This window comes from Cavia porcellus, unplaced genomic scaffold (genome assembly GCF_034190915.1).
Source record: "Cavia porcellus strain 051 isolate PalLab524CR breed Dunkin Hartley unplaced genomic scaffold, mCavPor4.1 scaffold_8, whole genome shotgun sequence".
Classification (NCBI taxonomy): Eukaryota; Metazoa; Chordata; class Mammalia; order Rodentia; family Caviidae; genus Cavia; species Cavia porcellus.
In genome coordinates, this window is record NW_026947491.1 from 38,220,771 (window position 1) to 38,245,825 (window position 25,055).

Sequence of the window (25,055 nt, forward strand, 5' to 3'; positions counted from 1 at the left end):
TTATCTTTTATATGAGGCATTTGCATGCTCTTATTTTTGCATAAGAGTCATAGCCCTAAAACATGCCAAGATGGTATAAAACACATGAGTAATATCTTCAGTGTGTTAAATATTTTGATACCAAACCAAGAATGTATTGAAAACATAAGTAAAATGATCTCAAATAAATATAGCATGTTGAATTTCTCAGAAAAAAATTACATTTTAGGTTCATTCCAAACCAAACAAATAAAAGCCATCTTTTAAAAGTGATTATAAAATTGCACAATGATGACCTGTGTTTGAGCCAGGAGCTTAATGGCAAATCATTCTGAGTGGTGCAGAAGAAACTGTAGAAAGCTCTTCCATTACAGCCTTTGTAGGGCTACATGGCATCTCTCTAGGAATGCTCTTCAGGCAATGTCCCTTTCAGCTCAGCCAACCTTTGCAGAGCTCATATTTGCATATATATCTTTCAAAATCAAAAGTTCCCATAGACTTGGATCAGTATTAAAGGTGATGACATGGGGGAGAAGGAATAAGAATTTATTGAATATCTTCTGTTTCATCTGCTCATTTAATCCTTAGAAAAGTAGGTCTTGTTTGCCATTTTGCATTTTGTACTGAAGCTCAGAGAAGATAAATATTTCCCAAAGTCAAGCAGCTGCTCTGCAGACTTCATTGCAGAGTGTTGTCAGTGTACTATCACAGTTTTCTCAAAAGTCAACTGATCCAGAAACTACCATGAGTCACTGTCCTCAGCAACCTTTAAGTTCACTGTGCAGAACTACTTGGAGGAAAAAGTGCTTCCTCCTGATTCCCCTTTGTAGATGATGTGAATAAAATGAGAAGTCCTGTTTGATAATATTATATAGATAATATTCTAGACTTTGGACCTAGTTTTGGTCAGCAATTCCTTTCTGAGCACAATTTGTCTTATAATGTTTTGTGGGAAGTTAAATTACATATCAGATAACTATGGTGCATCTGCTGTGCACCAGAAAAATATATGTGGTGGGAGACAGAGGTCACAGACCTTGGTACAGGTGTGATGAACACCTGGATAGGGAGAAGGATCACAAAAGAGCGGTGGTCTCTTCCTCCTGAGGAAGTAGAGGCATTTGGAGACTTTTAGGAGATTTGACATTGAGTTGATTCTTAAACGATGAGAATTACCAATAGAGACAAAGCAGGAACCAATGGGTGACTCCAGGTGTGTGGAGCAGAAGTGAAGGCAAGGGTTTATAAAAAGGAGCAGGATGAGAGACAGGACAGGAAGGGTTTATATGACAATCAATGTATAGTATAACATGTACATAACAGCTAGTATGGAGTCATGGCAAGACTTTGTTCAAGGATGGGACTTGATTTAATTTGTAATGATAAAAGATTAGTTTTGTAAGAGTGCAGGATGAGACAGAAGAGAACAGTATGTAAAAGAGGCAGATAAAGCAGAGTTGTTCTCATGGGGCAAGTGAGAAAGGGCTGAGATCTCATAGAAGCTGGCAATAGAATGGATAATGAGAAGTGGATTTGAACTGTTAATAAGGACAGCCAAATGGACACAGGCAATCCTCAGCTGAGTGGCTTGGGGAAAAGGGTAGTTATTTTGATTGCGCTGATGAATGAAATTTTGATTTGAAAATCCAGCTAAAAAACAGACACATTTATAAGAGTGATGCCACATGGTAATTTTTAACCCATACCTGAAATTGATACTTTATACCAGGATGGAGGTACTAGAGGAAGAATGGGTTTTGAAAAGAATGATAGGAACTCAGTATCAGACACTGCAAGTTTGACTGTAGAAATGAGGCAATTCAGACACACTAGTTGTCCAGTGAAGATGTGTACTAGAAAGTTCGATACAATGATTTGAAACTCAGTAGGAAAGTTGTACAGGCAGAGGACACGGCGTGCCGGTGGTGTCCCTGTGGTAGTTATGGATAAGCTTGCTCAGAGGACACTTTTACAAGTGAAAAGAATCACTATAGAAACCTGGAGATGTGGGACCAGTGAAAGAGCAGTCACAGGGTGAGTAATCTAAGAAAGAATAAACCAAAGAGCAAGAAGAGTGATAAGCTAATATGGCTAATATAGCTACACGATAATGACCTGAAGGCATTGCAATCTCAATTTTAGATTAGTCATGCAAAAGTCTGACACTGTGACTGTACCTCAGAATCAGGGAATTGATGTGTTAACATCAATGTCACTTATCTCAAATTTATCTGTTAAAAACCAGTGAGGTCCTTGTTTCCCAGGTCTATAAGCCTGTCTTAGTTTTCTATGGAACCTGGTAATTTTTAACCCATACCTGCTCATGGCTGCCTTTTCTGAATTTCCCATCCCCGAGTAGCTATCTTGAATACTTTCTCCACTGCTGCTTTCATCATCAGGTTCAATGTTGACTTTTCTCAGTTCCACGGGATCCATTTGACCTGTCAGCGCTTTCTGGTCTGCACACACGCTCCTTCAGTGTAAATAATATACTGCACCTTTGGCTTAAGGCTCTTCCACTTTGTGTTGATGTTCAGAACACTCTGTTCTGCAAACAGAACACAAATAAATCATTATAATTTTCTTTAAATTAGACAAATGAATATGATCACCTACTCTGTGTATGCTTTTTGTAAATTGCAGAAAGGTAGAAACACTCCTAAAAATTTTATGTAAAATGTCATCAATGTTTTCTTTAAGCAATACAAAAATCAAAAAATAGAAGAGAAGATGAAAAATTACTAATCATTTCTAATGTACTAGGTATTTTATAAAGTGCTTATGCATAATGAACATGGCAAGTGCTTTGCTAGTTACTATGGGAGGAAAAAACCCTTAAAATGTGGTATCAGTCATGAAGATTTAAGTGTTTGTAAGCAGACTGCACAGATTAAAAGAAGGGGAGACCAATGTAGACTGTTGACAAAAGAAGGGCTGCTAAGTATCTCTACTAGCAATAAAAAATTAATGTCTTAATTTAATTGTATGTGAAAGAATTGAAACCAACAAAATGTTTGACAATATGAAAACCAAGTTAGAATCAAGGATCAGGAACCTACTTTCTAGGTATTGAGATCCTGAAGCCACAGTTAAGAGTCACAGAAGGAAGTATGGGTCTACCTTTGAATGCATCAGTCATTGTTGATATCAAATTAAAATGTATTTTCATGCCAAAGAGACCCAGTTTTTAGACTCTACTTCAACTCACTCTCACTACAGGTTATTTAACTTTGTCACACCTCATTTATTTTAACTGTAGAGTGAAAAGAGGTGGACTGGCTGCGTGTTTGTTAAAAAAGTGTCATGAATCCATTATACGTTGTTGACCTACTTTTTAATGAAATTTTGTTTTATAATCATTCAACTATTGTTTAGAGATAATATTGTGAAAAACATGATCACTTTTAATAAGGAGTGGTTCTGAAATATGCAATAGCCATGTGATAAGAAAACTCTAAGCAGAGAAACTATATTAAAAACTTATTCCAGAACTCACAAAGTCTGTAAATCCCCAGACAAACATAAAACTACCCAATAAGAATGTCTCTACAGCCCAAGGCTCTGGCAGTACCCCTGTGGAATCCAGTTCACTGTTGGGATGAGCTCACAGTGCCAAATTACACAACACACATGGAAATTCACTAGCATGAATATTAGTAGGGAAAAAATGATAGTCACAAGTAATGAAGCAATTCAAGAGAGACTGTAACATTTCATTCTGTTGTGTAAAACAATTATATCTGTCATCATTTGTCTACTCATAGCTTCTAAACACAGATAGCCAGTAATAACATTGGCATTTTGAGTATGTAAATAGCATGCCTCAAACAACCAAGTGGTGTGTTTGAGTACATAATAAATGAACTATAATATAATATTAACAAAAATTGAAAAACGAAGTTTGTATGCTCCTTTATTTTCTAAATGGTTTTCTCCTGCAGTCTGGATCTTGTTCGGCTTCCAGTGTTTCTTGAATGCTCTTCCATCTTTGTTCTCTAATTCATTTTGCATTGTGTTAAAATACCATGTGGAATCACTCTTATAAATGTGTCTGTTTTTTAGATGGATTTTCAAGTTGTTTCATGTAGGAATGTCTTTATTCTGCCTTCAAACTTCATTGACAATTTCAAGTCTAGCTTCAGAATCATTTCCCCTTGAATGTTGAAAAGACCCTTCTCTCTTTTAGCTTGTTTTGATGAGCCTGGTTCTCATTTCCTTGTAGATGATGTATTGTTCTCTAATGAGTTTTAGCATTTTATTTCTTATCTGAAAATTCATGTTAATTCAACTGAATACAAGTAGCTTTAAAAATTTATCTTATTCAGCATATGCAGGGCTTATGCAACTGGAAGGCTTCTGGTTTTCTTTGGGTCACAAAATATTTACTGTTTTTATAAATTATTTCTTCCCTTATGATTTATTCTAAAACTTTTATTAGTCAAGTATTAGATCTGTTTGTTAAACTGTCCTCTTTATGTGTGGTCCTTGACTTATGATGGTTCAATTTATAATAGTTTTGACTTTATGATGATGCAAAATTGATATAAATTTGAATTTAATCTTTTCCAAAATTAATGACACGTACTCTCTTAAGATATGGGACAATGGTAGTGAATGGTAGCTGCATAATCATGACAGTAAACAACAGTATTCTCCAGGGTACTGCACTGATAAATCATCATTTTTGGCAGGTGCGATGGTCTGTATCTTGAATATCACCCAAAGGACACCAGGCTGAAGACTTGATGCTTTGTCCATGGTGCTGTTGAGAGGTGGTGAACCTTTAGTAGATGAATCCTAGTGCAAGGAAGTTAGGTCCCTGGGGGTAGCACACACTTGAAAGGGATAATGGGACTCTAGGTGCTCCTTTTTTTTTTGCTTGCTGGTCAACATGAGGTAAAAAGGCCTCCCCTGCCATGTTCTGCCACCATGATGTATTATGCTATGACAGATCCAAAGTAACAGGTCCAAGCCACCATGTTCTGAAACCTCTGAAGCTGTGAGCCAACGTTAACCTTTCCTCCAACTTGACTTTCTCAGGTATTTTGTGACAGTAATAGAAACCTGGATAGTGCAGCAAGTTATGGGTTTTAAATGAATCTTCAACTTAACGATTATTTTCAAAAATGGGTCTATAACGGAGTAACTCTATTGTAAGTTGAGGAGTATCTTTTTTTAAAAAATCTTATTGACACATTCAGGGGAGAATTCCTCCATGTTGCATCTGAAATAACAGATTTATCTTCCATTTTATTTTTAATCCTAACTGACCAATAAACTATGCTTTTGATTTCTCAGTCATGTTTTTGATTTCTACTAATTATTTACTCTTATGGTGACACAGGTTAAGTGGCTTCCTCTGCCACTACGTTGATGTATGCAGTACAAAGAACCAAGACCTGGATAAAGAATAGAAACTGTAGCTCTGAGGACAAACTGAATGATACATAAATCCGAGCCAAATTAACTAACTTTTGATTTTCCATTTGCTGCAAAATGAGAGTAAATATCATTTACCACAAAAGCAGTATTGTGAGGGTTCAAGCAAAATTATGCATGCCACAATTTGACCATCAAATTTGAATCCTTTTTTCCTTCTCCAAAAATCAGAATAGTTTTGATGTCTTTATCTGCACACAAACATACTTAGTATTTCATATTCTTAGTTTACCTTGAACACATCTGAAAGAGGGCTTTATAGTTTTCAAAGCTCTCATAAACATTGTAAACAATGTAGTCTCTCCTTCACAAATACAGAAATAAAGACATAACTTTATGCTATTTTTACCTCATGTAAAGCATTCATGCTTTTGAGGTGGTAATTCCCAGGAAATAGCAGTTTGAAGTCTTAGCCACTTTTTCTAATTTTGGCTCTAAGGAAGATCTCAAAAAAGTTGAAACATATTTTCATAGCTCGTATCTCCAGCTGTGACTATTGTATAACTGATTTACTTTAAGGGAATAGTCTCCAAAAATACAATTTCAAAAGCCCTAGAACCCTATGAGAAATGAAATAGCCAAAATCAGTTGTCTAAAGCAAAAAGCACACACCTGGAACCATTTAAACTACTTCATAATTGCTAAAATGCAATCACTGGTTATTTACACGAGTATGATCCACTATGGAAGTATTTTACAGATAGAACTTATTTATCTATTTATTCACTCAGTAAATATTGAGAATGAAACATGAGCTGGGAATTGTGAAAGTCACAGAGAATGAGTAAGACAGAATCTAGTGTCTGAGGAGCTCATCCTGGGAGAGCAGGCAGTCTTTGAAACAAAGTTTGACAGTACCTTAACATCTTTGCATTTTTCTCTACATAAACACTTATTGAACTAATCAATGATTCACTGCATGAGTGGGGTAAAACAGAATGATGCTGGCAAACACTGTGATTGAAAATACAGATTTCACAGGCATAACTCTTCTGCGCATCTTCATCTGGTGCATGGCACCCCCTTCACCTAACAGCTCCTTGGAGGAATCTGGCCATCAGCTTTGACATCTCTCATTCCCTGTCTTCTACCTGCTACTCGGGCCCAACCTATCACTGAATTCTATGAGCTCTTCTTTCAACATTTGCTTAAAATTCACCAAGCTCTGTCTCCATGACCATTGTTATTTCAAATGACTAAATTACGAATCGCCTTGGTGTGATTTTTCTCATGACTTTTGGAGTAAAATCAAAGGTCCTAATGCTGCAAGGCTGCAGACTTTGACCCAGACATCTGGTCCCATATTGAATCATAACTGTCCTTGTTCCTGAGTCCTCACTGCCACTTCAGGAACACTGAACATGCTATTCCCTCTTTTCTCCACATTCCTAACCCAAATATCTCCCCTTGATAAATGTAGCAATCTAAAAAAAGTCTTTCAAGCCATTATGGTCAGACAGACCGTCCCTGACTCTGACATCTAAACTAAATCCCTGATTACCTGTTTTGTACTATGCCCTCCTTTCCCTCAAAGTACTTTTTACACTTCGTAATTGCATTTCCACTTGTCTGATTATTTGACAAATGAGTCTCTCTCTTACGCTACACAAGAAACTTTATGTAGGAGAAATATTGCTAGATTTGTAGACTCTGCATGCCCAGAGCATCCAGCTGTTACATTTTTCTAAGACCAAAATGATCTCCATTATAGATGCAGGCATGCATTGATGTTACAGTTCTAGAAGTTCATATTTCAAATGCAATTTAAATATTCTTCTCTGTTTACCAGGAAAAAAGAATGGCCATGTTGCCCAAGGAATTTTCAAAATGCTTCTAAGAGAAACATCATATTTGGTTTGACAGAATTTTTTGTACTTCAGCTTTTTTCTCCATTGAAGTTCAGTTTCTTTGGACATGAAGAGATCTTACAGACACAGACAGGACATTCCAGTGCAGTGATGAATAGCACTGTTAATTCAACTAACTTATTCATGGAGACACAAGTAAACCTTAAGGCAGAAGTATTTAGATTAGTATCACATTAGATTATTTCTGGTTTCATCATACTTAGTGAGAAATATTTAACTATTCTAAGTAGCTGGTTCCTGATGTAGAAATACTAGTTAATAGACATTTTAATGTCTTGTTCTTTGAATTATTAGTTAAGAAGCTCAGAATGCAAGATTCTCAAAACAGTACAGATCACAAAAATTTTACATATGTAGTTCAACTTCAGAGACATCAAATCTGGTTAACAAAACTGTCTTTGAGTCAAGAAGTTGCCACCATCCTTGGGTACTGCAAACATTTATTTTACCTGATAAATGAAAGTGCAGTAAAGGACCTGACATTATTAGAGTAGACTTCCCACAATCACTGATGGCCTGGTCCTCCCTGCCAGCCCACTCTACTCTGAAATCCAGGTCAGTGGAACAAACAGACTCCACAAACAGTAATAAGCCATGCAACTTCAAAAAGCCCAATTATTTTCTATCCAAGAAACTGACTTAAATCAGATAAATGACTGTAGCTTTGACAATAAAACAAACCTATTGTTTTGGTTACTTTTCTTTCTTTGCTGGGACAAAATGTCTGACACCCAAAATGAAGGAAGGAAAGGTTTATTTAGCTCACTGTTTGTGGAGGTTTCAGTCTGTAATCAGCTGGCTCCAAAGGAGGGCGGCCTGGCACTGGGGCAGTACTCCAAGGCAGCAGTAAGCAAAAACACCCAGAGCAAAAGGAAAAAAACAAACCTCTTCTCTTCCCTTATATTATACACAGGCCATGCCCCACTCCCCCTTCAAACTAAGTGTAGAACTCACAAAGTCTCCTTGCCCTCTTTTGCACAGAGATGAGGATATTTACAAAGTAAGAACCCTGGTTCCCTGCTGAGTCTCTTAGTTAAACTTCTAAAGTTGATGGGATGTATCAACCATAACACCTACTGTGACCTTTACCTTCAGTTCTCTTAATTTCCCCTAATGATACCATTCTTGTCACATTTCCATAGTAAATGCATTAGTCTATGGTATGAGTATATCAAAAATTAACTTCCACGGAGACATTCAGCCTGAGGGACCTCTCAGAAAAGAATCTAACAGTAGCAACGGTACCTTATTTACTTGATCACTTCCTATTGTTGATGCAAATAGTTTAGTGTTTCCATTGCTTTACTCAGAGGTATCTTAGAAATAACATATGAGAAGCACTAGAAAAGTTCCAGTAAGTAACTCTGTGCTGAGGGGCTTTTTTCCTATTGCTAATGCTAACATAGGAATTAAAGAAGTTACTTGACAAAGCATAATGGACTGTTTATAAAATTTGGATATTCTCTTTTCCTTATAGCCTGTTTAACTTTGTTCTTAGAAGAAGATATAGATTCTCCATAAACGTAAGATTCCAAGTAAATTTTAGTTTACATGCTACCAGAGTAGTCACTATACAGAATGCACAGGGATGTGTAGCACACATGATATTATCATAGTGAGCTCTTTATGCTGCACGTTTTAATGCATGATATTCAACAACCTAACATAAATTGTGGATGCAGTAAATTCTAAAATGTCTACATTCTATGTTACAGATACAGGGCCACCCCACAAATACTTGTTTCTTCTTCTTTTGAAAATAAATTATTGTTATTTTCCTTACAGTAACTCATATATTTTAAAAAATCACATCAATAACCATATATTCTGTAACATGCTTAAAGAAAAGTCTGTAAAGTTTAATTATTAAAAATGCGTTTTTCAAAACTTTAATGTTGCTAATGCCTTTCTTGGAAATGTAAATATAAATACCATCAAGAAAAGTCCCAGGACATTATCTAAATATATATCGGAAATGGAGGATCTTGAACTATAGAATAAAGGGCAATCTTTTTTGTTTTTTTTTTTAAAGAAAATACATCTTAATTTCTTTGTTTTGTCAAAAGAGTATTTCTTTGTAATCCAATGTTCATGAATATGATATATTTCTTAGTTCAAACATTTTCCCACTGATTATAATGCTTTCAACTTTGCTCTAATGGAGGCTTTTAATAGTTCATTACCTATATTCTTGGGTTTGTTCAAAATATATGGATACTTAATCTTCTGGGAATTCTCCTTCTGTTGGATTAATAAATTTGAAGAGAACAGCTCAATTCTAGATAATTGATTCCAACCTTTTAAAACTATGTTTGCACTTCACTGAATTCTTCAGTTTACTTTAATAACTTTGCTCTAAAAATGGTTCTTTAAAAGGGTCAAATTAAGAAGAAAAGACAGTTCTCTTTTTCTCTAGTAAGAATGCAATGCAAAACTTTAACCATTCATATCTGTTGCATGAATGTGCTTTTTTTCTATGATTAAATTTTGTGGACCTTTTTTAAAATTCGTATTTTACTAACTTTTTGGTATCAGGAGGCAAACTCACAACCTTGTGTTTGCTAGGCAAGCCCGTGCTGCTGAGCCACAGCCCTGACCCTATTTGGTTTTCAAGACCCAGAAACACCTTTTAATGATGTAACATTAAGACTGTACTTTTACAGTTTTATATTTTTTCCTAAGACAAATTATGTCACTTCTTTACTACATTTAGTGACTAATAAGATGATATCAACACTTGCTGCCTGCCATTTTTGCAATGTTTCCTTCCCCCATTATCCACAGCCCTAACTTTATGCTCAAATCTCAAATTATCAGCGAGAGAACACTCCAATCAGGATCTGGGTAAATAATTTCAACGTTTGGCATTATGTTGAGTTAATATTTTCCAAAATGAGAAAAAAAATTTACTTAAGTAGTATTTTCAAACATTTTAGTGAACAATCAGTACAATAAAAAGGAGAATGAAAACACGATTGTAACACTGGAAACATGCAGGTAAAAACAGCTGTACCTTAATTATTTATCCAGGCCTGTGCAGTCTTTCCTGACTTGTTTGGAATGGTAGACCCCTGTTACAGAGCTGACTTTTTTGAATTTTTGGAGATCTAGACAGTGATTTAAAGACTAGTGGGAGTGAATGTGACAAGCCAATCAACATTATCACCTTACCCCAACACCTCCCTCCATCCAACTTGCGTCAGCTTTAAAAAAAAAAGCAGAGACACTAGCTCAGTTTGCGGTGTACACTGGGGTTAAACAGCAGTTACACCAATTTCTATTTGTTTTTTTGAATTTTGGCTGTTATACCACAAAATACTGAAAGTTTTACTTTGGTTGCCCTTCCTCATGAAGATTCTGTAGGCTGGTTGATAAGTGGATCTAGAAATGTTAATTTTTTCAGAAATTTTGTGAAATTAAGTCAAAGTAAAAAAGTTACTTGTGAAGTAAATCAAAGTAATAACAGTTATGGGGTCAGATTGTTTAAGTATAGTCAGAATCCACGGAAAATACTAATTATAATTTGAAACAGTTATTTACTTTTGAATTGTTGCCCTGCTGAAAGGAATTTTTTTCCCAAAATGACAGACATTTCCAAATGGTACCAGTTTATTCAAGGGGTTGGGAAGCTGGGAATCATAGGCCATGGTCAGCCACTGTTACCGTTCCAAAGTACTACGTGCCACACACAAAAGGCTGTTTGCCGTATTGTAAAGTTTCTAAACGTGTTAGCAAATAATTTAAGCTGCTGTGAAAATTTATCAACCAGACATTATTCTGAAAGTAAGAATATGAACACAGGTTAGAAATCAATCTGGAGTTAAGGTGTCTTTGCCTGTTAAGCATTTATGACAGGAGGGAAGAATCTAGTGGAATTTGAAGCCCTGCAAGATTGCAACAGTTGTATCAATTCTTATTTACATTAAAAAAATAAACATTGTTCTTTGATTAAGAAATTTTTATGTTGATGCAATACATTAACCATTAAGCGATGTCTAGTTATCCATTTCTCCTTTCCTTTTCAAATGTGCCCATTTGGTCTATTAACTTTAGGATGGTACATTTACTTTTATTTTTCCTTTAGTTTGTTCTCTGCTCTTTAGAGTGTGTGGCTTTGCCTTTTCTCAGGTGAGAATTATTATGGTCTTTGGGGAAAATGGTGGTAGTAAATGTACTAACTTTAATGTCAGGGAAATCTAAAACATTCTTTTTTAAATTACTGTTTCCAACATGTAAGTGTGATCTTTTCAATGTAAGATTTCATTCTATTTGCAATTTATAAATGAACGTGAGATTAAGTGATCAAAGACCCATAATGATTGTTAGAAAATCAAATGCTTCTGTTCTTGCAAAATTCCTTTATAATGGGCCAACTGGACAAGAATGATATATACAATATACAAAATTTTATGATGTTTTCATATTAAATAGTATAGAAATAAATGTGTAAATACTCAAATAAATGTTCTACCTTGCTTAAAACCTCAAGCCTCAGCTCCCTGGTAATTCTGATCTTCAAATATAATGAAAATTAGCATCTTAGATTAGCATCTTAGATTAAAATTAAGGACACAGTTAAGAGACTTCTGGGAGGACCTTATGTTTTGTTTGAACCTATTATATATAGCATAATACTTACCAAAAATTTTTCTAGCAATGAGTTTAAAATCATGTATACATATGAAGTCTAATTTGACAAAAATTAAATGAATTCAAATAACTAAGGAACTTATTTATTAATAGATATTTTTTTGCTCCCAGATCACTGGAAATGTTTAGAGATGGCCAAAATTAATGAAGAAATGTATGGTCTAGTCTTGACAAACTCATAGAAACTTTGCTTTTATACGGAAAACAGAGATTTGAATATGATAATTAAGTCCTGAATATTTTAAAAAACTACACTGTAATATAAATGTGTGTGTGTGTGTGTGTGTGTGTGTGTGTGTGTGTGTATTGGATAACATATTTCTGTTCTTTTGATTTTTTAAATGTGATATATTCAGTCAGGCTTTGATTTGGCTCAAGTATAACTACAGAAAGAGGCAAAAGCAAAATATATATAGTCTTTAAAAATGAAAAATATTGAGGTAGTGAATAATGGAGCAAGTCTGGGCAATGCGACAACAAACACCTTAACTGATCATGCATAAAAAGCTCAATTAAGTGCCCACCATGAAAAGGTATATAAGACTTGGTCCGCGAGTGTGTCCATGAGGACAGAGGAGTAAAATGTGACTGCTTGAAGAGAAACTTGACTTCTAGGCTATAACATAATTAATGCTAGCACAAATGCAAAACGTTCCAGGACTTTAGCAGATGAAGATTCCCGAGGGGCTGAGGCCATCAGGGATTTTATGGGCCTTGAGCAGGTCCTTGGGAGTCCACATGAGTCTCTCAGGCAGAGAAAAAAGGGAAAGACATTCCGGATGGAATATGTAGACACACTGAAAGCATATCTGACAAGTGAGAAAATCATCCTGGCTGCAGCAGAAACTTTCTGACGCAAAACAGAGAAATGCAATGGAAAACCAGATCAAAAAAGCATGAAGTCTTAGGGCTTAAGCGTTTCAATGATGAGGATTCTTTAAAAGCTTCCAAGACGATGAAATCATCAGGGGCTGGATGCAGAAGGGAAGGTGGCAGGCAGAGGGACAGACAAGAGGGTGATGCGGTGGTTGGCTGAGAGTCTGGATTTGGTGGTATTTGCCTGTCTGAGCATGATGATAGAAGGAAAGCAGAGGATTTAAATTGAGGTCAAGAGGAATTGGATTCTTCTCCTTCTATTGCTGTTTCTTTTTACAGCTTTCACAAACTCACAGTATATGCTATGGATTTTATGTGATCATTTTTATAGAAACAAGAACTTGTAATAAAATACTCTTTTCACATAGAGGAGGAGAGATTATATAATGGTAACTCATCCAGTTCAGCACCCTTCCGTCAGTCTCTGGCTAATGTCCTCAAATAGTGCATTAAATTGCACACCCAAACACAGTGCTATCTATTGAAAGTACAAAAGTATTGACTCAAAAGAAAGTGATTTAGAGTATATGTATTCAATTAGAATTTTATCAATCATATTTAAAATTACTGATCAATCTGTTTAAAATTTCTGCCTTCAACGATCTCCTCAAAGAGAAAACTGTAGCTATATCCAGTTAAAATTAGTAAACAATAAAAAAAGAACTTTAGTCAGACCATCATGGCACTTTGCAATTGATACTGGAAAAGATAATATCTTCTCCTCTTGACTGCAACCAAATTCCTAATTTTAGTTGTTGTACTAAACAATACTTAGAAAGAGCATCTGGTTATAGCCAAACTGAAAGATGACATTTGGAAACAGTAGTGACTAAGAAACTAAATTATTTAATTTTTAATAATTTGTACAGGTTTTGTTTTCATGCTTATTTCATCTCTCCATTACCTTATCTATCATTTTTTCTTGTTTCTATTTCTTTCAAAATCTTCTCTACTGTAATTTATTTATTATGCTTTATTTTCTCTTTTTAATCACTATTAGCTCCTATATTCATAAACTCAAGAGTAAGTAAAATATAAACCTTATAAAGTAAGTATACACACATGAAAATTTATTTGGCAAGTTTAAACAATTTCAAATAACTAAGGTACTGGTTTGTTGTGAGACTATTTTTTCCTCTAGGACCTCACATCCCAAGGTCTCATCTCTGTTCATATCTTACAACCAATATTTATGCTTCCAAATATGGACCACAATAAACATTAATCTAATTATTATTACAGCATTAGAGGTAAATATCTACCTGACTTACCAAATTTTTTCCTGGACATTAAAGCCTAACTGCAGTTAGATTTTGCCCAATAACATTTGATTACTTTTTTAAAATATAGGATTTGCCCTTTGCCTTTCGGTTTCTAGGGAGTATCAAAAAACTTGTTATTTTTTAGATTGTAGTTTTGTTATTTCAGATTTCTCAATTTATCTCATTTTAAACATTGATTTTTGTAGAAAAGAAAAATAAATCCATAGGAAAATTTTAGGGAAATATTCCTAGATTATCCAAATGGCATAGCTCTATATTATCCCAAAGATGAGATGAGGATTTATATATATATTTGTGTGCTGTATTCTCTGTACCACCTACAGAGTGGTGAAAACTTAGGTCTACTGTGGATGTCTTTTTCATTACCCTGCAATTATTCAACTTCAACTTACAGGATAAAAAATAAGGAATAAAAGAAGACAAAGTTAAAAATTATCACCCTCAAAAAAGACACATACCTAATTCAAGACAGAGAAGTCAAGTTGCATAATTTTCTAATTCCATGTTAGTATCTTTCAGATGTCCATGGAAGCTTAGGTCACCTGTATTTTTTTAAAGGCAAAAACTGTATTTCAAAAAATTTTTTTAAAAAACCTAAAATAGGGTTCGTAAACTTTAATGAACTTTCAGTGTTTCCCTTTCCATTTAAAATTTCAGTACATTATCTAAATTGCAATCACTCATGTTTCATAAACTATATTGTCTTTTTTTACCATAAAATATCTTCTTAAAAGAAAGCCAGGAATGAACTTATAATATTTTCAACTTTTTTTTTTCTTTTTCAAATTGGGAATTGAACTCAGGTTCTTTGCACTGAGCTACATCCCTAGCCATTTTTGTTTGTTTGTTTGTTTGTTTGCTTGTTTTGTTTTCTTTAAATTTTGAGATAGGCTCTTGCTAAGTCACTATGTTGCCCATACTGGGCTTGAATTTGTGATCCACCTGCTTCAGCCTCCCAGAGTAATGAGATTACAAGCCTACACCACCAACACTGTGCTTTTAAAATAAATTCAGAACACATATACACTAAGATAACTATATGAGTAGCAATATTTGATGATACCTTTAAATTCTACATTTGCAGTCTTCCCAAATAGGGCTTCTCAGTCCCCAGAGACAGCATAAAAGCCTGTCTGGCCCAGGGAATGTGATGACCCTGACTTCTGAGGAAATGGATGCCGTCACTCTCTTTGATTCAACCTAAACACCTCTCTGGTTATACAGTGGAAAATTTTGGAAATACTGGAATAGCCAATGATTATGTTGCAAAATGAGCAAACAAGTTTGGTGCAACTTGACAAATCTATTGACTTTGTCACAGACCGAAATAGGAAATTACAGTTAGCATAAACTGACCAAAGGGAGGATAGGAGAAGACGAGGAGGAGGAAGAGGAGGAGAAGAAAGAAGAGGAAGAGGAGGAGGAGGAAAAAGCAGAAGAGGAGGAAGAAGAGGCAGAGGACGAAAAAGGAGAAAGAGGATGAGGAAGAGGAGGAGGAGGAAGCAATAGCCCAGGATGCTGATACTTTGTTTCTGCCCTTATTTTTCTTTTGTTGATTCTACTTTAATAGGGAAAAATGTATCACAAACTCATTTCAGGCTTCTACATAAATGATCTATTGTGTAGGATAATAACATTTGTGAAATTTATGGGTGATAATAATGAATGTACTGAAATTATAAATGCTACATTAGAGATCCTAAAAGCCTGCTTTAAAGAGTGATCCTTAGCTTTTAGAAGGCCCATAGGAGAAAGCAGCATAGCTAAGTGATGCATAAATTGCTGATAATTATAGCAACACTTCCTAAACAATTAAATTACCTTGTCAATTTCAGTTCTCCATATCAAATACAATACTAATACAGTGCTGAATTGAACCAAATACTTTTCTAATTAATGGCAATTGGTGGTTTACAAAAATGATATTCTTAATGAGTCACTGTATATTAATTCCTGTTGCTTTCTTTTTAGTCTCACTCATTCTTTTCCTTTAAAAAAAACTTTCCTAACCGGACAATTTTGCTTTTGCTTTTGTAATTTCATTATTGATTGAACCTTGCAAACTTGGTGCCACTTGGCTTGAATTTGGACTCTCAACAGTTCCTCAAGCTGTGAACCAATAGGCTGTTATTGAATGGCTAGACTGAGACCTTCAAGGGGAAAGGCCCATCCTGAACAGTGAAAACACAGCTCTGCTGTGAAAGAATCCATAGCCCCACTGACCAGAGTCTACTTGGGCTGATTTTCTTAGTATTCTGTCCAGAATGCTGAAAGAAGAAATGCATGCTCATCAGAAAGAATTCTACAAATGAGTCTGAACAGCGGTAAATAATAGTACCATTGGTATTTTTCCTAATTCATTTTTTGGTGGGTTGGGAGGATTTTGGAGGACTTGATGTCTTCTCATTAAAAGAGAGAACAGATTGCTAAGAAGAGTCAATCATGAAAAGGTAAAAAGAGTGCCCATGCTCCGGGAAAGGAGCCATCTGATCCTTCAATGATAGCTGCCTTCCTGGAATATTAAGCAATCACAGAAAGCTTGTTTCTATCGTTGGGCTCCACACAGCACGGGGGAGGGGTCATGGTGCAATCACAGCCCTTCCTTGGGATGCTGGTTGACCAAGGTGCTTGATTTTCGCTGCAGGGGCTGGCAGTGCCCAGTAAGGATAACATTAACTCAGTGTTTTGTGATTATTGGTGGCCTTACGTAGGAATTATAATTCCTGGAGGGCTGGGTATAAATTCAGTAACAGTAGTCTTTCTTCAAATATAGGAAAGCTGATTCAGAAAACATAAATGTCAACTCAATTGGGTGGAGCAACAGCAGAGGGGGGACATTCAGGCACATGGTACATTTAGGCTTGGGAATGGATTTAAAGTATGTCTAAATAGCCAATTTAGATTAGTTATAAACAATCTATTTTATTTATTTACCATATATATATGGTACAGTACAAATGTTGAACGAAAGCCTTTATTAAAGGTTTCACTAGGCCAATCTGTGTATACAAAATCTTGCACTAGAATTTATATATGAGTTGGCAATAAGAGGCATCCTTATAATCATCCTAAATGATGGGTCCTGCCCTGTATTAAAATGTACTCTTTTTTTATGCACAGACACAACTGTGAAAGGGCAAAGTAAAGGCACATGCTATGTAAGAACCCATTAGATGCTTTAGAGATGCCTGTCTTCCTGGAATATTAAGCAATAATTATAAATCATGTGTACAAAGAACAATAAAGATAAAGGAAAGCCATGGAATGCTTATTATCAGAGTCTAACAATAAGATTTCTATGTTGTTTTAAAATTTATATAGAAGGGGCTGGGAATTTAGCTCAGCAGCATAAGCACCTGCCTTGGAAGCAGGCAGTTGTGAGTTCGATCCCTGTACCGGTAAAAACGAAAAAGACAAAAAAAAAAAATTATGTAGAAGCCGGGTGTGGTGGCTCACATCTGTAATCCCAGTACTCAGGAGGCTGAGGCAGGAGGATTGTTGTGAGTTCCAGACCAGCCTGGGCTACAAAGTGAGCTCAAGGCCAGCCTGAACTGCATAGAGAGAGCCTGTCTCAAAAAGACAAAAAAAACTATTAACTAATTATTTTAAGAATGTAGAAATATGGACTATTTTTTCTCATCTACATTTGCTGGCTAACTTTTAAACATTATAGATTATTTCTGTTTTCAGAAAGACAATAAACATAGCTTGAAACAAAAGTAGCAGAAACGGAGTTCCTCTCTTAGGTTTTTTAAACAATTGTTAATCCCAGGTATCATCCACTAATGAAATTTGTTAGAATTTTGCCCAATCAGCAAACAACCATATTACTAACAAAATCTTTGATTCTGAATGGCACTTATGAAATATTTGGAATTTAGATAAAATCACATGTTTCAAATCTTTTTTTCTGAAAGGATAGATTGTTTTTCCCTGTTCATAAGAAGTAGGTCTCAAAATATTGCTGAGAAAAATGGAAATCAGTATTTCTCGTAATGCTATAAGACAATCACTTTCCACTGTGGCATAATAAAGAGTCACCCTCCCTGATCCATCCAGTATATAGTACTGAACACCTATTTGCATCAACTTAATGTCAGGGGCTAAAACAAGAAAGATGATGAAACTCACCCCAGTGCTACACTCAAGACCTCATCTCTCCAGTGAACCAAGGCTCTACTAGGTCCTGATATAGCATGGTACGTCAAACGTCCATAGGATCTGTAGGGCAGGAGAACTATGGCACTAACTTGGTTTGAAACAAATAGGGAGGACTTTCTAGAAGATAAACTAGGTTTTCAGTGCCCTGAAAGAGTAAGCAGGAGTTGGCACAAGAAAATGGAGAAGTCTGCCAGCAGAGAGGACATCAGCAATGCCAGCAGCAAGAGGTGATTTTGATTGCTAGGTGTCCCTGAAAGGTCAGTGGAGAGGCCACCCGAAGGCTCATAGAGGTCATTGGATGCCATGTTCTTTATTCAACTGAAATGAACTTAACACAAAGTCAAGCATACCAGTGCCACATAAAGCTCAAGCTTTCAGGTATTTCAAAACAACAGGCTTTGTGAGAAATTGTGATGGCTGAGCTGTGTGTGCTCACTGCTTTTGTCTTTGAAGTACCGCACTTACCCTTCCTCAGCTACAATGGCAGCCTGTAATACTCCAAGGAGACGAGTGGTGGAAAACATTTGTTGTGGTTGTGTCTAGTCCCGGAGAAAGCCTCGTGCAGTCATAGGTGGGGCTTTTTCAAAGTGGCTGAATCTAAAGTGTGTGACTAATTGATGGTGCAATCCTAGGATATGAGTGATAGGATTAAGGGTGGTAGATTATTTAATCCATCCACTGACCAGCTTGGCACCATCCTAATCCCCGTGACCTGGATACAATATAAGGACAGAAAAAGGGCTGTCTTGTCTTTTGACTGCTCGCTTTGCTACCTTCAGCTTGCCAAGAACTGTTTCTCCTCTGAGATGCCTGTCTGCCTTGGAGTCAGCCGATTATGGACCGAAACCTCCACAGTGTGTGAGCTAAACAAATCTTTCCACTTTCCACTTTGTTTGTGAAGTATTTTGTTTCAGCAATAAGAGAAAAGCAACTCTTCTAATGCTGACACTCAGCCCTGGATTTGGATTGACTCTGAAGATACAGGTTTGAAGTCTGACTCCATGAATTACTAACTTTGTATCAGCAAGTCAGGAAACTTTCTGGGCCTTTATTTTCTCACCTAAAAAGTGGTATCTAATCCCTAGGGTGACAACAAGGTCATAAAGAGTAGAAAATAAAATTCACGCTTCAGAACTACAATGTGTTGAGCACTATTTTAACAAAAAATGAAGTTTTATAATCCTACAGTATGCTACAACCATAATTGCATTTCAGTATGATCAAACTTTTTATTTCCTCTGAAGCTCTTTTCCCCTACTGTTTGGATTAAAAACCTCAGCAATGTATAAAAGTGATAATCATACTTAAAATATTGATCAAAACCTGGCACAGTGGATGTTCACAGAAATATGTTGGATATAAAATTCTGATTTCATAAAATCCCACTTCTAAATATTTTTATTTCACTCTACTAATCAAAATAGTCACCAAAAATCAAAGATGAATACTGGAAAGAATTGCTTTTACTTCTTTTATTTTCCATTACTGCATTCAGTCATTCAACCAACCATTCAATCAGTGAGTATTCACTAAACATCTATTATGCTCACAGAACAGTGTTTATCAGGGCTGCTATGTCTTTAGGCTTTTTTTCTACTTCCTAACACTTGGCGGTGTTTTATTCTTACTAACCAAGTACTTTACAGTAGTTGTGGAGCTTTGCAGTTGAGTTAATACACAAGACTTCTGTCAATATATATTTATGTATTGAATTGTATGTAATGTGTTATATATATGAAGAGATCTGTACAAGATGTGATTAAAGAAATAAAGTGAATGCTTAATTTTAAAAGTACTATAATAATAAGCACATTTCCATTAATTCCTCACAAAATATTTCTCCTTGCTTCGAACACATATTATTGTTCTTGCCACATATTGAAGCAGTCCTGGAAGTCCTTTTAAGGAATGTCTTTACAGGATGTGATTTAAAAAATATGGTAAATGTTGCTGCCAAGCACCATCTGACAGAAAGGCAGTCTCGTGAAAATATTATAGTGTGCCGTCACCCACCTTATTCACTGAATCTGACACTGTGCAACTTCTGGCTCTTCCCCAAAGTCAAAATGCCCAAGAAAGATAAGTATTTTGAATTAATTCAGGACATCAAAGCAGCCACAACATGGAAACTAAAGACATTCATGTGAGGGCTCCCCAAACTGGTAAGAAGACTGAGTTGTGTTAGAAAGGGAGGATATATTAAGCAGATTAATAGCAATGTGTCTTTTATTGTAATAAATTGCTTAAAGGTTAAACATTCACTGTAGTGTTTGATCTCACCATGTATATTTATAGCTATATTTGTATGCATCAGGAAACAATACTTCTTTTCCTGTTCAGAGAAGCACAGCTTTTATCCTTTAGTTTGCATGGTCCTATAAGTGCATTATTGTTATCTCACTGTGATTTCACACTCTATCGAATATGGGTCACCGAATGAAATGCAGAGTGCATCTAACTCAAGAAACAGTCCAAATTCAGCGACTTAGATCTGGCTCCTGCCCTGCTTCCTACTTGCTGAGAGAGCCTGGACGATGTGTATCCCATCCTTCTTTCCTCTGCGCTGCCTCTGCCCCCTACGCCTGCTGTGGCACTCACAGCAGCTGGACAGCAATGTACTGTTTGCACGTCTGCCCTTCCAGACCTTCAAGTCCTCGAGAGCCACAGTGGTTCTTATTTACCCTGCATGGCTCGAACGGTGGAAATTCTGGATCCTGACTGCCTAGACTTAAATCTGATTCCGGTCACTGTCTGCCTTTGAAGAAATTGTTGCCATTTCTGATTACACTCAGTTTCCTCATCTGGCAAAAGTAAAGTAGTAGTAGTAATAATAATAATAATAATAATAATAATAGTAATAATGCCTTCCTTCTACTACTGTGATAAAGAACTAAGCTGATATTTCTGCAGCATTCAGAGGAGTGTCACAACACAGTAAAGATAATGTATTTGTTATATATGTGCATTTAAAAGATTGTTTTGAATGTCAGTGCTTCATGCGGCTATGTTTTATTCTAACTGATCCAGTGCCTTAGACTAAGTGAGGAGCTTTGTTGAAGCAGTAGATAAAATCCCACATGAATATTATGAGCCCAGTTTTCTTTTTAAACCTGAATCTAATAAAACTTATATAAGGTTGCTTTGTGGGTTAAAAGAAATACTAGGTATTTAAGCATTATAAGAATTTCATTATTGTTCATTTACAAGAGTGATGTGATATTTGCAAAACTGGTTATGAATTAAACTAGTCTCAAAATCTTTTGCCTTAAAAATATATTGTTGCTGTTGATTAAACCTTTATTTCATTTGTGATATTATTGATTAGTACTGTTATAAAACTAGAAAGGAGCAAGTTTTGACCCTGACCCATGAAGCCTGAAAAAACAACCTTGTAATAAGACACAGCTTGCAATTGCGTTTGTTTAGTACTAACCAGCCTATGAAACTGAATAGCACTATGGTGCGTATTTACCTAGGAGCTTGTCCTTTAGTCAATGTTTAAACATGTAGATTTACTGGTAGATTTTGGAGGATTGGTTTGGCCTCACTCTGCATTATTTTTCTTTTTAATGAGATTGATAAATCATAAAGGTCCAAAGATTAATATAAAATAAGTGACATATTTTGCTTACATTCTTAAGATTCAAGATTGCTGAGTGTTTTAGAATTCATTCCCAAATCAGCTGGCCACACAGTCTGACATAATCAGAGTCAGCTGAATCAAATGTAATACCTTTTTAATCAACAATAAATAAGGTGATGACATTCTCTCTAAGGCAGTTCCTTGATCAAGCAATATCACCTAAGTGACAGACATCTTCAATCTTTATATCTTTTAAATTCAAGGAAGTCTTACAAACATACATGTATATTACATTTCATTAATTTGGCTTTAACTTGAATAAAATTAGTTAGGATCTGAGTTGAATTTGAATAGATTATGTAAAATCCTTTATTAGATCCAGTTTGAATCATTCTTTAAAACATACAAATAAGCAGTTTCATCTATTTTCTTGATAGAAGTAGAAGCAATATCATGGCTTTGTGGCCTATCAGTCATCACCCAAAATGTTTAAAAAATAATTTTCTTTTCAATTTGTATTATTTTATGGCTATTAGTTAAGAAAAATGTATTACAAAATATACATGAGATAGCATGTCTGAAATGATTGTATTTGGGGGTAAAATAACTTTTCAAAGCTTTTAAGTAGCCAGAGGGAACATCTCTGTCTTCTCCCCTTCACTTTCTCATAAATGAGACAGCAAACATAGTCTGAACACAGAATAGTGTAAATGCAACGTCCACCATACATAAGTAATGTGTGATTGTGTCTGTTACAATCAGCGGTGATTCATTCCACAAAACATAGGGACAGATTCCAAGTCATTTGAATTAAACAGAAAGAATAAATGCTGTCTCTGGATATACAAAGCTGCAAATACACAAGGAAAAAGTATCTTACCCAAAGTCTTCATATAAACTACATTCTCTTCCTGTTCTACTAGACCTCAAGCTACAGAAGCAAAGCCAGGTGGGGGAACAATCAGATACACATACACACAGGATCGTGGGAAAGCAAAGCAGCAGAAGACCTCAAGTTCTCTTAACTTACTAAGGCAGAGCAAGGAGGCACATGCGGAGAGTAAAGCAAATGCTAGGTAGTGGTACTCTTTTGAAAGGCTATAACGAAGATGTATAAACTAGACAAGTTCAAAGAAGAAATGCAATGAAAGGTCAAGGAAAAATCATTCAGTATTGCCAGGTGAATTTGGAGAAGTAAGTAAAAAAATCAGAAAAGTTAGCCATAATAGTTCAAAACATGAAGGACAGATTCAACAAGAAAATAGAATTCTCAAAAAGATGTCAGACCAAAATATCTGAAATAAACTACAGAATTCATAAATTGAAGAAACGACCAGTGTAAAAACAGAATTCCAAAATTAAGAACAGAATGGTAAATTTTGAAGGAGTACTTAAGCCACACACACACACACACAAAAATCCACAAACAAACAAGCAAATGAGAAAAGAACATTTAGAGTACCAAGAATACCAAGTTAAGGCTAATTAGAGTTAGAAAAAAACAAGGCAGATAACACAGATGGAATTATTCATGTGTTTATATAAATCATAGCAGAAAAATTTCCAAATACGAGAAGAGTTCAACATACAAGTAATCAAAGCTTTCAGAATAGCAAACAACTGCGATGAAAAAAAGAAGCTCACCAAGGCATAACCTTATTAAAGTGCAGATATCCAACAAAAAAAGAACTTTAAAAGTACTCAGAAAAACACAAAATCACATATAGCAGTAAACCAATTAGAATTACAACAGACTTCTCAACACATACTTTAAAGCCAGAGAAGCCTGCAGTGAAGTATTTCAAACTCTAAGAACAGACAGCTCCCATTCCAGATTAACACAGCCAGCAAAACTTTCCTTCAAAATAGGAGACGTAGGACATTTCATGAAAAAGGCCAGTTCAAGAGATGTATGTATACTAAACCAACTCTCCAGAAATACTCAGGAATATCCTGAACAGAAACAATGAAAGCAATAAAGACACAAACTCAGATGAAATGAAAATGCCAGTCAAAGTCAATGGGAAAACAACATCAAAAAAGGACAGAAAAGAAAAACAAAACCAAAAGAGTCAGCTACACAGAAAGAAGGCAGTAACAGTGAACAACCAACTCATCTCACTTGTATCTCTTAATGTTAATGACTTCAACTCTCAAATTAAATGTAGGTTAGCACACTGGATAAAAAGACAGAATCCAACTGTCTGTTGTGTTCAAGAAACTCATCTAATCCAAAAAAATATTCATAGACTCTGCTGGGGATTTAGCTTAGCAGCATAAAAGCACTAGGTTGTGAGTTTGATTCCTGGTAGCAAAAAAAAAAAAAAAAAAAAAAAAGATATTCATAGACTAAAAAGCAAAAGACAGAAAACAACAGTTTATGTAACAAGACTGTAAAGAATCAAGGGCAGCAATTTTAATGTCAGACATGGTAAACTCAGGCTAAAACTGATTAGAAGAGGCAAGGAAGATCAGCAATACTATTAAGGAAACAACTCAATGAGAACAGATAACTTTTATAAATATTTATGCACTGAATATAGGAACACCTATCTACATAAAAGAAATACTGCTGAACATACGTGATCAAATAAATACTAATACAGTCATTGAATGGGAATCTTAACACCCCACTTTTACAAAGAGATAGATCAACTAAACAATCAATTAAAAAAATACCAGAACTAAACCACACCCTTGAACATATGGACTTAATAGGTATATACAGTGTATTCTACTCCACAACAACAGAATATAATCCTTTCCTGCAGCACAGAGTACTCTTTTCAAGATACAGGAGGTCACATACTACTCTGCAAAGCCTGTTTAAATAACTATGTAAGAACTAATCACCCCATATGTACTAGCAGACCACTGTGCAATGAAGATATAAATCAATACAAGAAATTACAGAAAGTGTAGAAGCACTTGAAAAATTAACAATAGTCCTGAACAACCGATGGGTCACAGAAGAAATTAAAATTTTTCTAGAGTTAATGATCATGACTACAATGCACTGGAACCTTTAGGACAATGTGAAAACAGGAAAGTTCATTTCAATCAGTGCTGACATTAGAAAGACAGCATAAACCCAAATCAATAGCCTAAACAGGAATCTTAAGATACTTGGAAAAAAACAACAGTCCAGGCCCAAACCAAAATTAAAGCAGGAAATGATAGAGTGGAAATAAATGAAATTGAGACCAAAAAAACAAT

The 25,055-nt window shown here is 35.4% G+C and overlaps 1 protein-coding gene across 3 annotated transcripts in view; it reads right to left on the bottom strand.

Annotated features, from left to right (window-relative positions):
• The window catches only part of Slc38a4 (solute carrier family 38 member 4), a 62,909-nt gene that overhangs the window by 24,791 nt on the left and 13,063 nt on the right, over nucleotides 1-25,055 (bottom strand). For 2 of the 3 annotated variants that reach the window (XM_023567652.2, XM_003475850.4), the window contains exon 2: nucleotides 2,297-2,527. In XM_023567652.2, coding sequence (XP_023423420.1) covers nucleotides 2,297-2,415 — 119 coding nt within the window. In that variant the 5' untranslated portion in view covers nucleotides 2,416-2,527. Of the gene's footprint in view, nucleotides 1-2,296; nucleotides 2,528-10,299; nucleotides 10,407-25,055 lie in introns of those variants that run through there. The other variant, XM_013159353.2, reaches the window with a different exon arrangement.